Genomic DNA, 15,867 nt, shown 5'->3' on the forward strand with positions numbered 1-15,867 from the left:
GCCTCGATGATGTAATGTGGGGGAGGAGCGAGCTCAAGCATCACCTGTCACTCAAACTAAACTTAAATTTGATGATTGCCAAAACTTTGATCCTTTTATTAATTTAAAAATATTTTTAATCTCAATTACATAAATGGACGAATTTAAAATGTAAGTTCGCTTCAAATATAAACAAAAAAAATAAAAACAAACAAAATTTAACATCTCCACAAGGTGGCAGTCACGTCCGATCTAAAACTCCTGTTTGACCTCAAGCGTTTTGTCTTCTGGAATTGTGATAAATGCAAAATGTCAATTCTGTTGTGTGTCACATATGGAAATTAATGTATAATTAAAAGGCTGCAAGACCTTCCAGATCTTCACCATCTCCTCATCTTCATCAGTTCTCCATTTGTTTCCCCCTCTTTGCTGTTAATCCAATTTTTGCTATGTATTTTTTTTTATTCTAAAAATGCTTTTTGGCATTTGTTGATGGTTTTTATCACGAAGAAACAATTAGAAAAAGTCAATCTGAGTGTCTTGATGCAAATTATTAACTTTAGGCCTGAGTATTTTAAGTATGTTAGATCAAAACTACCCCCCCCCCCCCCCCCCCAGTGGCTCAATTTAACCTGGCTGTTTCAACAAATCACACAACAAAAATAATTTAGAATAAAAATAAAATAATAACTGTTGTCGTTCCATCTACTTATTTCTCTTTTCCTCATTGATTGTTATTATTATTATTGATTATGTTCTGTAAATTTGGATGATTGCTATAAATGAAAAGTTGTGTCTGTGTTTGTGTCGGTTAAATACCTAACTTGTTTGTATATTCCTTTGCTGTTTTTCTTTATTTGTTTGTTACTAACTCTATTTTGTTTCTATTAAATCCGAATGACTTAAACTTCTAAATCTGTGTTTGTCTCAGAACTTTTGTTGACTGTTTTTCACTGTTTGTGTGTTTTTTTCTTTTCTTTTTTGTGGAATGTTACTCCACAAAAGTTCTGAGACGATCGGAAAAAGTCTATTCAAAAGTAAATATACTTACCGGTACTTAAAATTCAGATTTCAAGACAAGTTAGAAAAAAAAATTGGTTAAAAAAACCCAAAATCTTTTAAAATCTGAGTAAAGTGTAGTTGTACATTTTCGAATGCAATCATCAATTAAGGAAAACATTTTATAAACATTGTGTGCAGAGAAATAATGTAAGACCCCAGTAAAAACATAATTCAAGGAAATGTTGCTATTTGTTTACATTTATTCCACCAACACTCTATATCTGGCTAATTTAAGGCTCCCTTCATGGAGCTGAACACTCAAAGGCAGGTTTCACCTTAATGATATTCTGCACTACTTGAATAACTTCTTAAGTCTGCAATACGTTTGGAATGTATTGGGTGTGAAATTAGCAGAAAGTGCGACTGACCTTCCTGTTTCTTGTTCTTACTTTTGTGGTAATCTAGCTTTTAATAGGCAAAGTTCGCTTTGATTTAAATGTTCTCCAAAACGATCTCAGGAAAACATTCAGAAAAATGACAAAGAAAGGGAAGCCCTCACCTAGGCTGCAAAAACTTCAGCGTTTTAAGACTAACTCTGTGATCTGTAATGGCAATACGAGGGGGGGTTTGATTTGTAAAGCATAAACAGGCTAAAGCGCACTGTTATGCTGCAAGGGTTACATTTGGATTTGCAGATCAGAACATCCAAATAAAACTGAACAAGACATACAATAGAAATATACATTTTATGAATAATGACGTAGATTGGAAAATACAGCCACATTACCCTTATAAATAATTAAACTGTTACTCTTAATCATAAATAGACATGTTAAATCTTATGCATAAAGAACAGGAAATAATGAGACTATTAAATAATAAGATAGTCTAAGATAGCTGAAATGGAGTAGGAGGAGCCAAATGTTTATAATCCCATCTATTTGCTTTATTTAACTTTTTATTAACTTTTTTTTTCTTATTGTACATATTTTACTGAGCAAAACTTCTTTCTGCACAATTGTTGTTGATAAAAATATTATGGAGACTGTTTATGTTTAAAAATTCACATACAGTTTATTTATGGATAATGTCAGTTTTCAGTCTATTTTATGAGCTTGATTCAGCTCATGGTTTCAGCAAAATTGATTCTCCATCATTTTATTTAAAAAAAAGAAATTCTCTGTGTGCTAAATGTATTTAGACGACAGTTACTCCAAACTCAAAACGCAGAGAAACGTGCTTAAGATTCAATGTTCAGATCAAGAGAGATAAAACACATACAAAAAAGAGTGAGGGGGTCAAAGTTCATATTTACCAGACAGCAAAGCCTAATTTATGAAAAGTCTGTTTGAATATGAAGTTCCTTCATTTATAAACATTAGCAACTATTATTTTGTATCAATGTTAAGCTATAATTTTCTTTAGCACAGCTTTTTTCTTGTGTAATGAAAGAGCCCATATCATGATGTTTCTGCCACCGTTCCTTTTAACAAAGTTATAGAAACATTTGGCGTCTGCAGTGTTGATTATTAATTATAGTCAAATCACTCATCTCCTTTTCTAAAACAGAGATCCAAGTAAACACAGCTAAACCTGTTTTATCTGACATTTATTTTTTAATTTGCTTATTCTTCTGCTAAAAATTGGATAATTTTAGGTTAATAATTACATTGACAAACATTTTTATCCATTTATTCATTTTTTTCATCACAACCAGGATCTGATGATCTCAGAGAAAAACTTTTAATTTGAGTAAAATCAAGCCAATGTGAATGTCAAAGTGTTTTGAATTTAACATAAATATGTTTTAGGCAAAAATCTGAAGACAGTTGACCACAAAAGGCAGCAGTATCGAGTGATGAAAGTAATAAAGAAGTGATTTTCATACACATTCTCCAAATGAAAATGTTTGGGTTTTCATTGTGCATGTTTTCAGCAGAAGTTACTGCCCGTTTTCTCTCTTCTTTAGCAGAGAATGGACCCGCTCGTGTGGATTCTGGGTGGACTTCTAACAGTATTCAGGTGCGGTAAAATAAAGGGTTTTGTTCGTTGGGCCGGAAAGCTCCATCTATTGTTGGATTTCTATCCGTCGCTCTCTCTGTGCTTCTCTGCCTATGAAAGCTAAGAAACAAAAGGTCGCTTTAGCTCTGCTCTGTTTTCATCATCGATGTATTTTGTGTGAAATAAACTCATCAAACGCTGGTGTTTCTCTCAAACAATTTTTAACTTATGCAGTAAAATGTTTGAGTGATATTTCAAACAAAACAATAAAACTACTGATCTTATATCTAAACTCTCTTTTATGAAGTTTTCATGCAAGAAAATATTGTAGAAAATGAGAATGCGGAAAGTCTTATATATTTATTCAGTTACACTAAAATAAAACACTTATTTTCATTTTATAGATTTATACGTTATTACAAATAAACAAGTAAAAATGTGACTAGGGATGGGCTGGGAAGCTTGCAAATGTATTGTTTGTTTATGATGCCTCTTTACATTAAAACCTATTGATTAAAAAATCTATTTTCCAGTTATTTTTTAATGTAAAAAATTCTATTAGTTCCTGTTGAAAACCTGACTGTTCTCGACAAGCTGGAGATGGGGGATTTGTTAAGACAAGTGAAATAAAAGTCTAAATGAGAAGAGATAAAAGCATGAAGGACCATGCTTTCAGGTCAGATTTTGGCAGCGTAGCCCTCGGTTTAGAAATATATCCAACAGGTTTGCGCCAAATGTCTTGAATGGGTGTTCAGGGACATATACTGGTAAAAAAAAAACATCAAGATTTCTAAGCCTTGGTCAAGAAAACAAGATGTTCTGTACAAAAGCAATGATAGATGTCTCGGTTTTTTAATGATATAGTAGTTGTTTTCAAGCCAGATCTGAGTAGACGAGACTCGATTGAAAAGCTCTGCAATCCTTTTATGACTCTGAGTGATTGAAACAACAGTTGGATATCATCTGCATAGAAATTATTTTAAAACTGTGTATCATTTTGCCAATAAGGGGGTTGATGTACACCAGGAAGAAATGTGGGCCTCTGTCATATTGAAAATGCAGCAATTGGAATTTAACCCAAACTAGTCCATTGTCTAGTTTGTAATTTGCTCAATTGGTTTATCTCTTTGTGGCAAATCTTCTTTCTTTTTTACTTGTTTTACAGATATTTGTGATCATACTACACAATAATTCCACAATGATCCTCAAACTGTGCAAAAAAAATAATAATTTTGAATTGTAAATCATGAATGTTTTTACTGGGGAAATTACAAAAATATCAAATCAAACCATTTTTATGTTTTATAACAAAAGATTAAACATGTAGAGATAAATTCACAAACAAAGCAAAGTCAAGGTCAAAACAGTGTAAAAAAAAGTCTAAAAACAAGCAAAAATCTACAAAACTATATGCAAAGTCAGCCAACATGATTGATAAACCTGACAATGAGTTCAGTGACTATCAAATCCCACTACGATTATCTTTTGATTTATTTTCAAACCGTTCCCACTAGTCTTTTAGGTTTTTAATTAATTATGATTTAATTTAGCAAAAATCTAACTTATGTTGTTCTCCAGGACATAGTTTCTGCAGAGCAGCAGGAGTTCATTCGAAATTCCCCTCTGTGCGGGCGGGACTGTTGGTGCAAAGTAAGCCTGATCTGACTCACCATCATTCTTTTGGTAACACTCCCTCCTGCTAGCTTACAGCCCCTCACAACCCCAACACAAGATTACAGGTGCAACAAAAATGGTGAGGCCTAGTGGAGCCATCCAGCTTTACAGTTTTGATCCAGATTCCAGCTCAGACGAGGAAAACAAAGACGTTCATGGATCTATTTGTCTGCAAGTGGATGCATCAGAATGTGCAACCAACTGTAGCATCACATCTACAAGCTTATTTAAAGAGCTTTTTTTTACCTGCTCCTGATTCACAATGATTTGAATAAATAAATACTCAGAAATGACATTTTGAGCTTAATTATCTTTTTATAAATGTCCTCCATCTATGCTACAAGAACACGTTAAGACACCAAAAATAGAATTTTCATTAGAGTGAGTTGTTAAGATCATCTTGGAGAAAATGCATTGGTCTTTACTCTATATATGAGGCTTCAAAGACTATTTATGCCTTTTATTCAGGAAAGACATTTGCAGGATCTGAAAAATGGTTACAGAATTCCCCACAGAATGATCTTGAACTATGTTTCTGACACCCACATTGACAGGACGTGCCCTTATCATGACATAAACTACTCCCACATCCAATGACCTTGCCTATTGTTTCATTTAGTATCTTTTCTTTTTTTTCTTTTTATTGCAAAGTTTTTACTGTCTGCAGCAGATGAGGTGAATTTTCTGTTTGCAGCAGCTAGGATCCCGCCAGCTTTTCTGGAGCTATGGCCGAGATTTTACCACAGTGTGTGTGTGTGTGTGTGTTTTCTTCTCCCTGCTCCTTTTGTATTTTCTATACAAGGTCCTTTCTTTCTCCTCCTCATCCTACAATACCCACATCCACCGAGAGCAGGCCGGCCTCCTATTGGCCCGTTTCCGCTTTCCCTCTCAGCCTTCGCAGTCTAGTGGGATCTGCGCACAAAGGGCGCGCATCCAATCACGGAGAGACTCCGGCAAATCCCCTCCAATGTTGGCGATCCCTGTATTTACATGGAAACCAGTTGAGCCAATGGAGAGTCAGCAGCGCGCAGGATTTTGACCCCCCAGCCAATGGCTGAGGAAGGCACAGAGTTTTTGGGAGTGCATATAGTCAACATATTATCAGAGCTTGTCCAGATATTGTTCCAGTATTTGGTGGTACTTCTGATTCAACCCCGTGCGCCTCTCGGGTTTAACCGTATTTGTTTTTAGGTGGAGACACTTTGATGCGTAAAATGCCGAAGAGAAAGGTGAGTTGGATTCCTGCCGCGCTGCGCGCGCTCTCTCTCTCTCTCTCTGCTCCTCAGTTTTCAGACCCTCTCCCTCGCATTCGAGGAAAATAGCGGTGCGCGATTTTTCAGCGCCGTCGAGGCAGGTGAGGAGATGCCAAAGTTTGAGGAAGCGCCTTTTGTCCCGCCACCTTTCGGGCGTTTTTACGCGCAGGTCTGGACAAAAAAATAGCCCGTGAGCGGATTTTTCCCGTTTATTACCGTATATGTCCGAGGTCGTGCTCGGTAAATTTGGCACTTCCCTATCCATAGTGCGCACCGCTGGTGAATGTCAGACCGACTAGATGCACGGATGGACGCGTCAATCTTGATGGAGACGTTCCACATTCCCTTTTTTGGGGCACACATATATATATATATATATATATATATATATATATATATATATATATATATATATATATATATATCTGTGTGTGTGTGTCAAAAATGTTGAAGATTATTAATAAATATAACAGATAATTTAAGGTGGAAAGATTAAAACACTCCGGTCTAATTTTGCCCCAGATAAAAAGAAAAGGGAAAAAAGAGAATGAGGAACAATCGGGTTAACCAGAGGCCATTACACTGTTCAAACAGCATCACGTCAGGCTCCAGCGCCTTTTACAAACGCATGAATGAAAGCAGGTTTTTCTATCACCTAAAATCTGCTTTTGTCCGCGCACATTCTCCTTTGAGGACACAGAATGGGGGGCCTCCAGGGGCGGAGGTCGCCCACATCCAGTTGATGTGATTGCCAACCTACAGGCTAAACCAACATAGATTTTTCTTTTCCTCCTCCATGGTGGAGGCGGGCTCTCATGTCCACCATCCTACCTGCGGATTGAATACCACGAGATCATTCCACGGGAACACATGTTTGGTTTTTGCTCCATCTGATACCAGAAGGAGTCAAGGAGAGAATCTTATTTCTCAGAAACTCAAGTCTTTGTTTTTGAAGGGAGATGAAAACTAGAGGTTTCCAAAAACAATAGACTGTAGAGAATTTATTAATACTTATGCCCAGAAAGAGTCCAAAATGTGTAAATTGGTGGTGAATTAATAGATAATGACTCTTTGAGCATAAATTGATCCTTAATAAGATCACAATTGTAAGCTGAATGTAGCTCCTTTTTCTCCCTTTTTTCTTTTCTTTTACAATTTATTTATTTTAAAGCTTCAAAAATGTATCAAAATTACTGTTAAACTCTTAAAACTATACAGCAAGGAATATAAATATTTTTTAAATTATGATGTTATTGTGACACATATGTAAATTTAAGGTTAAAATAAACATTCCAATATAAATATACCTGAGAAATCTGTTAACAATCTGCAGCTTTTACTTTCAGCTATAAATAAATTGATTGAGCAACTCGTAGTTTTGCTGTCTTTTAACAATTTTGTTTAAAACAAATTGTTTCCCTTTTCATGCATGCTTATTGTCTACATTTTTTTAATTAAGTCAACTCATAAAAATTACACAATTCATAATTTTTTTACTAAACTAATATTTCTTTTTGTTTCCTATAAAGTATCATTATACTGACTTTGAAAGAAACCTGCCATTTATTTTGACTTTTTTCTTTGTAATCAAAGCAGATCAACATTTTGTTAAAACTGTTTGTCTATTAAGATGCATTTGCATATAGAAGTAAATAAAAGGGGATCAGTAGTAGGTTTCAGCTAACCTGTATTGGAAATCGTAAAATTTGGAATGATATAGTTGATTGTTGAAATAACAATAATTAAACAGCTGGGTTTCCTGCTCAGTTAGAACAGAAAACTACAACAAAAACCAAATATGTGGACCAAAGATTCAATTGCTTCAGGTTTGCAAAAACACTATATACAACTTAAAACATGTATTCTTAGTTTTAGATGGTTAAATACTCAACAATATATATGTAGATTCAAAACTAAATGGAAATATGAAAAAAATCTGCAACAATGTGTGATAAATATGCTCAATGTCAGCAGAGAACTGCATTATTGGCACCGACCGATATGAACATTTCTTGCCCAAACGTCTCACAGATACAGTCGTGCTTTGACGAGGCATTTCCACTCTCATGCGTTGCAGCAGTTTCACCGTCATATGTTTGATTCATTGATGATTTCTTTCCCTCCTGCAGTCCCCAGAAGCTCCAGAGGGCAAAGAAGCCTCTAAAGTCACAAAACAAGAGGTAGTGTTCACATGTATTGGTGTTGGGTTGTGTTCCAATGCTGTGAGTTGGTGTCTTTACTGACTGAGAGTGTGGATGTTAGCGGAAGAGAGCAGGATTAGGACATTTATAGCATTCTGATGAGATCACAAAACTTTTCTTTCTCTGTCGTCATCTGTCTTTACGATCATCCTTTGCTCCAACAGCCAACCAGAAGGTCAGAGAGATTGTCAGCGGTGAGTTTGGCTCTTCCTGTCCTCACTTCTGCTCCTGTTCTCTCTACTAGTCTCATTTTAGCATCATGTTACCTTTTTCTTAGAATAAAATCTAGATTCTTAGATTTGTATTCTCTTTAAAACACAATCAATTCTTGAGCATGCTCTTAGAGGGCTGGGTCTGGCTTTATTTGCATGTTTTTGTTGTCTTCGTCCAGTGGTCAACATTGTGTTAATGAGCAGAGCTGCATGATTTAAGCCGTTGGTCCAGCAGTAAATTATTTTAAAACTAAGGAAAAAGAATAATAAAGAATCTAGGATGATCAAAAATTGGCTTTAAAGTTGTTGTGCAGCTCTGTCATTAATTTTTATTTGTATCTATGTGTCTTTGCATGTCTCTTGTGCTTGTCAATATCTTATCATAAAACACTGAAATCATTAAAAATATTTAAAAGGTTTTAGCCTTGCAGTTGGAAAAAAGTAAAAAGCGCTGCGCTAAACATCCAGTCTGTGGATTAGCCACGGCACACCTTCACCTTGACAACAATCCCGCGGCATACTAGCATCCAAAAAAAAAAAAAAAAGGAGAAACTCATAGTCTGGATTGATCTTCAGCCCCTCTGCAATCTCTGTGATAATTATTGTGACAGAAAAAGCCTGAAGTTGCAGCTGTTTTTTTCTAAAAGATGTAATAAAAGTTAATTTAGAAGATTTAAAAATGGTTTGATGTGTGTTCGTTGTGGTTTCAAGACGTTTAACAAGGACGACTCATTGTGCGCTGAGACGCTGTCACTTTAACCCAATGCATCATGGGAGATGTAGTGCATCAGCAGCTGAACGCAGACAGACTAGCGTCTCTGAACTTTATTGTTTTGTTCACTTGTTCCACAGTCTGATACCAGATTCTTTGGAAAGCTACACCACTAAAGACGAGATTTAGCTGTTGTTTTTGTTGGAACTGAGAGACTTTATGAGCAGAATCGGAACAAGGAAGTGAAGGCTGTCCCACAGTGAAGACATTTCTGATTGGTCAGACTGATTACATATGAATAAGCCTCCAAGAATGATTGGTGGAGACAGTTAAAGGGGCGGGACTTTTCTAAAAACAGCTGAAGTTATGGCTAAATCGCGGTACCGTCATTTTTATTAAAATGTCTTTAATAGAATCAAACAAACATGTGAAAGAAAAAAGTATCTTTCATATTCCTAACTTTTATTAGGGCCTGTTTGGATGAAAATTGAAAAACACTGGATTAGACGGATACAGCCTGTCTATATAATTGTGCTGAAAAATCACTCCCAGGTTCACTTGAGGAGAAATTCTTCGACCAGAGTTTGCTCTTCTGGTCCAAACAAGAATTCAGGAGAACTTTTACAGCTGCTAAACCAAGAAGGACCACCAGAGGAAAATAAATAGTGATCCAGACTAAACAGTCCTTGTCAGAAGAAGAAGTGGAAAGAGCAAAGTCCTCCTGCTCCTTTACAAGGAGTTAACGAACCTTATGGGGTTGATAGCTCAAGCTGAGCAAATTCACATTAATCTATGAAGTCATCAACAAGATTAAAAGCAGTTAACAACAGAACAAAATCAGTTCTTGAGTCTGAGCCCTGAAATCTGTCAAATTTGTTCAAAGTTATATTTCATCACATCTAGATCAACATTCAAACCTTTTAGCAGCTCATAAAATAGTCTTTTTAACATGTTCTTCTGGAGGACATCTGTAAAAAAGAAATTAAGCTCTAAATTGCATTTTTGGGTATTTTTTTTAATCAAATCGTTTTGAATCAGGAGCTGACAAAAATGCATTTAACAAAATATCGTATGTGTGACGTAGAAAATATGCTTGGCAGGCGGCAAGCTTCCTGCTCCGCTCCGTTCTGACGTGTAGACGACGTGTAGACGACCTGTAGACGACCTGTAGACGACCTGTAGACGACCTGTAGACGACCTGTAGACGACGTGTAGACGACGTGTAGACGACGTGTAGACGACTAGATCCATGAACGTCTTTGTTCTCCTCTTCTGAGCTGGAATCTGGATCAAAACTGTACAGCTGGATAGCTCCAACATTGCCCACCATTTTTGTTGCATCGATAATGTTAGGTTGGGGTTGGTAGGGGCTGTAAGTTGGTGGTAAAGGCACGTAAACATAGAGCTCTCAGCAATGGGGAGAGGAAGGGGGGGCGGAGTTCGCCGTGGCCAATGGTCTCACAGCCCAGGGGTGACTTTCTAATGAACTCCTGCCGCTCTGCAGAAGCTATTTCCTAGAAAACGACACAGGTTTTGTGATTTTGGCTAAAAACAGCACCATCATTAAAAGACCACTGGGAACACTATGACAATAGTTTAAAAGATGATTGGAGTGGCACTTTAAGGCTTCTTCAGCTTAGTTCCTTCCCATCATGCAGCTGTAAAAGTCCACTCTTACTTTTCTTTAGAATGTTTTCTTAGTTATTTATTTTGGACTTGATTTTGAATCATTTTGGGAGGGGAAAAAAATAATCACATGGTTTAATTTTGTAGCAGCGGCATTATTTAAGCCCATGGCTCGAAGCTAATGGGGTCTATGATCTGCGGCCTGCACAGTGTCTGCTGTGTACGGGTTTGATGAGAGCTGCTAGAATTCATACTCTTATCTGATAGTCATTGCAATGGGATCCATGGTCTGTTCTCCTTCAGTGGATGCAGAAATGTGCTGCCACTTAGCATTTTATTTATGTCAAAGGAAGTTTCATGGCAAAGCCCAGGCTTTTCATCATTAATATCTACTGCAAGATGCATGGAAGCCGTTCCAGTTAGCGATGCATGCCCTTTGTTTGTTTGGATGTTTCTTTATGCAGCTATTGTGGCTAATGTGGATGTGGTTTTTTCCCTTGTGTGTGATTTATAGAAGCCTGCTCCACCCAAACTGGAGGCCAAACCCAAGAAGAACATCGTTAAGGTGAAGAAGAAAAACACAAACACGAAGAAATAATCCAAAAAATATTTATCATTAAAATCTGTCTCAAATATAAGGCATTAAACATTGCTGTGTTATCAAAGAGGAAAAAACTCCTTACTTGTTACGTTTATTTTAACACTGCTAAAAACATGTTTCATAGAATTTTGTGTCTCGTTATGCGGCACGCACTGCTGTGACATCATCCTTAAAGCTACCTTGTGGTTTCCTTAACGGAATTCTCTTAAAACAACATCACAACGAGGAGACACGGCAACTTGTGTCTCATGCCTCCTCCGGACCAAAGCAGCAGTAAAAATAGTTGAGCCTGACGTTGATACAGACGTTTAAAATTGGTCAGCAAAATATTGATTTGAGAACTAACCCAGACATGGACGGCAAAGCGCAGGACTTCCATAATTCCATAAACTCTAGCTGCTTTGCTCTGCCCTCATAATTCCTAACCAAACAGGGAAGAGATTTTTATTCACGCTGTGTGAATCAGGAAAGTCCCCTTGACAGAAGTCTGAATACAGAGCAAACGCAAGGTTCAGAGCTCGATCCGGACCAAGTGAAGCGGACTGGGTCCAGAACAAACGGTTTTTCCCCAGTCTGAATACACCCTAAAATTTTATCTTTGGTTTGTGTTCTGCAGAAGGTGGCAGAGGAAAAGGGGGCGAAGGCAAAGAAAGGAGGCTCCAAGGGGAAAAAGGAAGATGGTCCCGCCCAGAACGGAGAGACCAAGACCAACGAGGTACGAGAGGATGAGGAGGATGAGGAGGAGAGAAGCGGAAAAGACACAATATTTGGTTTCGATCAAGACTCAATGATAACAATCTTCGTTTTTCTCAAATGTCTGTCCACACACAAACATTGCATTCGTTACACGCATGTTGCTGAAATGCACCCGGTTTGACCCACTTACACACGCATGCACACTCACGCACACGCAGATCTACGTGTCTCGTCCGTCTGTCAGCGTGTCCTCTGTCAGAAGCATGGCCCCCTCCCTGATGTCAGTGAGAGGACAGAGTGAAACAGTCAGAGTTAATGGTACGGACGAGCATTTCGAATCCGTCTCTTGGTTTGTGTGTGTTTGGAGAGTTTTCTTCACAGGAGGTGAAGGATATGGTAAGGATGTCTCGGTTGCTGTGCAGTGATGGGGATTTTTTCAAACAAAAGAGTTTTGCAGGTGCTCAAAGTACCAAGAAGTGGTTTGTTGTGTTCAACGATAAACAAAACAAAAAACGGAAAAGTAAAAGTCTTTGCTTCTTCATTCAATTTATTCACATGAGCACAGGCTATCAACTTAAAATATTGCTGAAATGACAGCTGCAACAATGGCACTTAAGCATCAACACCAATTTTTAAGTTTGTTCATTAAAAAAGGTTTTATTTTATTCCTAAATCAGCCCTCCTGACTTTATTTAAAGTTGGTCAAAACCAGTCAACAATAAAACAGAAAAATTTAATTTTTAAATTTAAAAGATTTTATTTCTGCATTAACAACAAACAAAAACGGTTTGGGCGTTTAAAAAAAATGGTTCATGGTTTAAATATGCAATTGCCATTTTTTGGCATTATTTTGCTAAATGTATACCTTATATACAAATTTCAGATTCATTTCATATTTGTTGGATTTTTTTTAGCACCAGAAATTGACTTTAAATCAGGTGGAATTTGGTTTTAGATTCTTAAAGAGACATTCTGATCAAAATTACGTTTTTATTGTTTTTAGCATGTTCTTGTGGCATTTTTCTGATGATGGAGAACATATACTAAGAAAATTATGCTGAAAATTGCATTTCTGACTATTTCCGGGGAGTGGTAGGGGGGCGGGGTTCCTCTGCACCAACGCCCCGCCCTCAACTCAGAGGCAAATTTCTAATGAACTACTGCTGCTCTGCAGAAACTATGTACTGGGTTTTTTTTCATTATGGCTAAAAATGGCATAATCATCATTTAAAGACCACTGGGAACGCTTTAAAAATAGAAAAATTGGAGGTGATATCTTTCATTATCTCCATACACAGAAACACTGTTGTCTGTGAGACAGTTAGTTAACGTTCTCTTTGGTTCTAGAGTTTCAGGTGAAACTATTACAGCTTTGTAATCCTTGCAAGCAGATTTACATCAAAAAAAATTTCAGAGGTTTAGTGTTCTCCTAAAGTCCCACTCCAGTCATCTAATCAAAAAGAAAAAAACAAATCTGTTGTTTCTTTTTGGCAGCAGTTCATAAGAAAGTCCCAAAGCGACCCTGCCGCCCCCCTTTCCGTCACCCACAACTGAGAGCTATCTGTTTACAGGCTGTCCCACAACCCCTCACACCCCCAACTTAACACTACCAGTGCAACAAAGTGGCGAGAAATATAGATGCCAGCTCGCTCGAGGAAAACCAAGTGGATGCATCAGAAATGAGAGGAGCAGGGAGCCTGTGGCCCGCTCTGCGTATTTTCTACGACACAAATGAGCTATTTTTTAAACTGAATTTTTTCGTCTCCTCCTGATTTACAATGATTTGTATAAAGAAATACTTTAAAAAGCAATTTTAAAGCTAAATTTTCTTAATATCTGTCCTCCATCATCAAAAAAAACCCTCAAAAATGTGTTAAAACAAAAAACACCAATTTCAACCGTTTTTATCCATGGGTCAAGTTAGGATCAGCTTAAAATAAACGAAAAGCTAGAAGTAAAAATTTGAAAATAAGACATTGGAAATTTGGAAAAAAGAATTTGTTTTGAAAATATCTAAAACAGTTCTAAACTAGCAAGTACACATTTTTTACCTGTAGGAATTATTGAAAATTTGAAAATAGTGTAAATTTTAAAAAAATAACATTGTAAACTTGAAAGAAATATTGAAAATTTGAAAAAATACTTGTAATTTTAAAACTTTGATAAAAATGAAAAATTTAAACCTAAAACTTAAAAGAAAATTCAAATTTACAATGTCTTGTTTTAAAAATGTTTACAATTGTTCTTTTTCAGATTTACACTGTGGTTTTTCATTTATTTTAAGCTGATCTTAATCTGAACCCATATTCATCAGTCTTTAAAGCATTGAAAGTAGCTGTTTGGTTCGGGTACCATTTTCCTTCTTCAGGGAAATACAGGAAGGGCTCTTAAGAAACAAAAATTCTTAGAGAAAGTTTCTCTTAAAGTCCGACCGAAGCTGGAGTTGACTGAATAGTTAATTTTGTTCGTATCTGATTGAAACTTTTCTACTTTTTTGTCTGTTAACAGGAAACTGAAGCAGCAGAGGAGGCGCCTGAAGAGAAGGCATAAAACCACCACCACGCTCTGATTCCATGACAGCGAAGCATCTTTTTTTACTGACGATTTTTGTACCATGCTGATTTTTTTTTTCTTGTAGAAACGGACAACCAGCCTCTCTACGGCTTCTTACAGCGCTCCTTCTGATTTAGCCCCTCCCCCTTTTCCTCGCTACCAGTTTATAGAACAGTTTGTCATAGACGCAGAATGAAGTGGTTTTAATCAGACAACCGCAGATGTTTTTTGATTTTGACTGTTATGATCTTTAAATTAAATAACCCTTTATTTTTTTTATTTTTTCTGGTCATTCTTCTTGATAAAAGACGATCATCCTTTTTGGCGCTTCATATGTAGATGAGCAAGGTTTCATTTTTCTCCCCCCGGTGGTTGCGTTCGAGGCCCAACGGTTTAGAAGCCTTCAAAAATGGGTTCCACGGTCAATTCTGCAGCTCTTCACAAACCCTGCATTTTGGAATCATGGCCACTGTTTTCCCACATAGCTCTGTTTGTGTGTGTGCCGGAGTGAAGGTGTTGTTGTTCTCTGTCCCTCTCCATTTTTGTTTTTTCCTTCCCCAACGTCTTGTCCTGCAGCAGAGAGACATAGCAATAATGAGTGGTGCTTCTGTTCTAGGCGGCTCTATTGGCTTTGGACCCTCTGGGCTTTTCTCAGTTTCATCCTGTTAGGAGAGTATTTTGAAATAAAAGAAAAAATGTTGATGTCACATGTGAGTCTTCTTGTTATTTTTGTCTTTCCGTGTAAAAGAAAAAAAAACAGTAAAAGGCAAGATTCTGCAGAACCACAACGTTGTTGTTCTGTTTCCAAACTTGGTACTTTTTAAGCACAAAGCTGCTACTGTGTGGATGTGTTGATGGGGGTCGTTGGGGGCACATGGTTGTATTAAATACAACTGCTGTGTCAGGAAGTGAAAGGTCAGCGTTTGCCAGGGTGGAGGGACTCCCTGAAACTGTTTTCATAAGTGCAGGTCGATGCGTCAGTCAAACCTGGCAGCCAATGGGCACTCCTTTTGTTTTGCATGCAAAGATGTGTTGCAGCATTGTCATCAGAGGCTTTTGGGAAGCACAAAATGTAACCAGAAATTAGTCAAAAAGTGAGGATAATGTGTTTTTGCACACCTGTTGCCCCCCCCCCCCCCCCCCCCCCCCCCCCCATAAACTTTAAATTAAGATGTCAAGACTACTTAAATCGAAAGTTAAAATTGAAATTTAACACACTTTCTTGCTAAGTAAGCAACATGGAGAGAGCCAGAAGGAGAAAAATAGTTACAGATGTGGGAACGATTTCATGGAAATGCGTAACAAACATGTATCTGTTAGCAGAAGAATGCCTGAAGCACAAAGCTTCTCCTTAAGG

The 15,867-nt window shown here is 37.2% G+C and overlaps 1 protein-coding gene across 4 annotated transcripts; it reads left to right on the forward strand.

Moving 5' to 3' along the window:
* Positions 1-5,680: 5,680 nt before the first annotated feature.
* hmgn3 (high mobility group nucleosomal binding domain 3) lies at positions 5,681-15,217 on the forward strand. 4 transcript variants are annotated; one of them, XM_004083345.4, is made up of 7 exons: positions 5,694-5,885; positions 8,039-8,089; positions 8,275-8,304; positions 11,175-11,225; positions 11,878-11,976; positions 12,176-12,275; positions 14,466-15,217. In XM_004083345.4, exons 1-7 carry the CDS (start codon positions 5,862-5,864, stop codon positions 14,471-14,473), a joined length of 363 nt encoding a protein of 120 aa, XP_004083393.1. In that variant the 5' UTR covers positions 5,694-5,861; the 3' UTR covers positions 14,474-15,217. The 4 variants fall into 4 exon arrangements, with proteins under 4 accessions (XP_004083391.1, XP_011489748.1, XP_004083393.1 ...); XM_004083343.2 differs by lacking the exon at positions 12,176-12,275 and having other exon boundaries at positions 5,681-5,885; XM_011491446.3 differs by lacking the exon at positions 8,275-8,304 and having other exon boundaries at positions 5,692-5,885.
* Positions 15,218-15,867: the final 650 nt, after the last annotated feature.

Source organism: Oryzias latipes, chromosome 24, assembly GCF_002234675.1.
Source record: "Oryzias latipes chromosome 24, ASM223467v1".
Lineage (NCBI taxonomy): Eukaryota > Metazoa > Chordata > Actinopteri > Beloniformes > Adrianichthyidae > Oryzias > Oryzias latipes.

Bases quoted from the DNA above. Each gene is read 5' to 3' on its own strand.
- hmgn3 (XM_004083345.4), top strand. From the start codon at position 5,862: ATGCGTAAAATGCCGAAGAGAAAG. The intron at 5,886-8,038 runs GTGAGTTGGATT...TCCCTCCTGCAG, and splicing joins GTAAAATGCCGAAGAGAAAG to TCCCCAGAAGCTCCAGAGGG. The intron at 11,977-12,175 runs GTACGAGAGGAT...ACGCACACGCAG, and splicing joins GAGAGACCAAGACCAACGAG to ATCTACGTGTCTCGTCCGTC.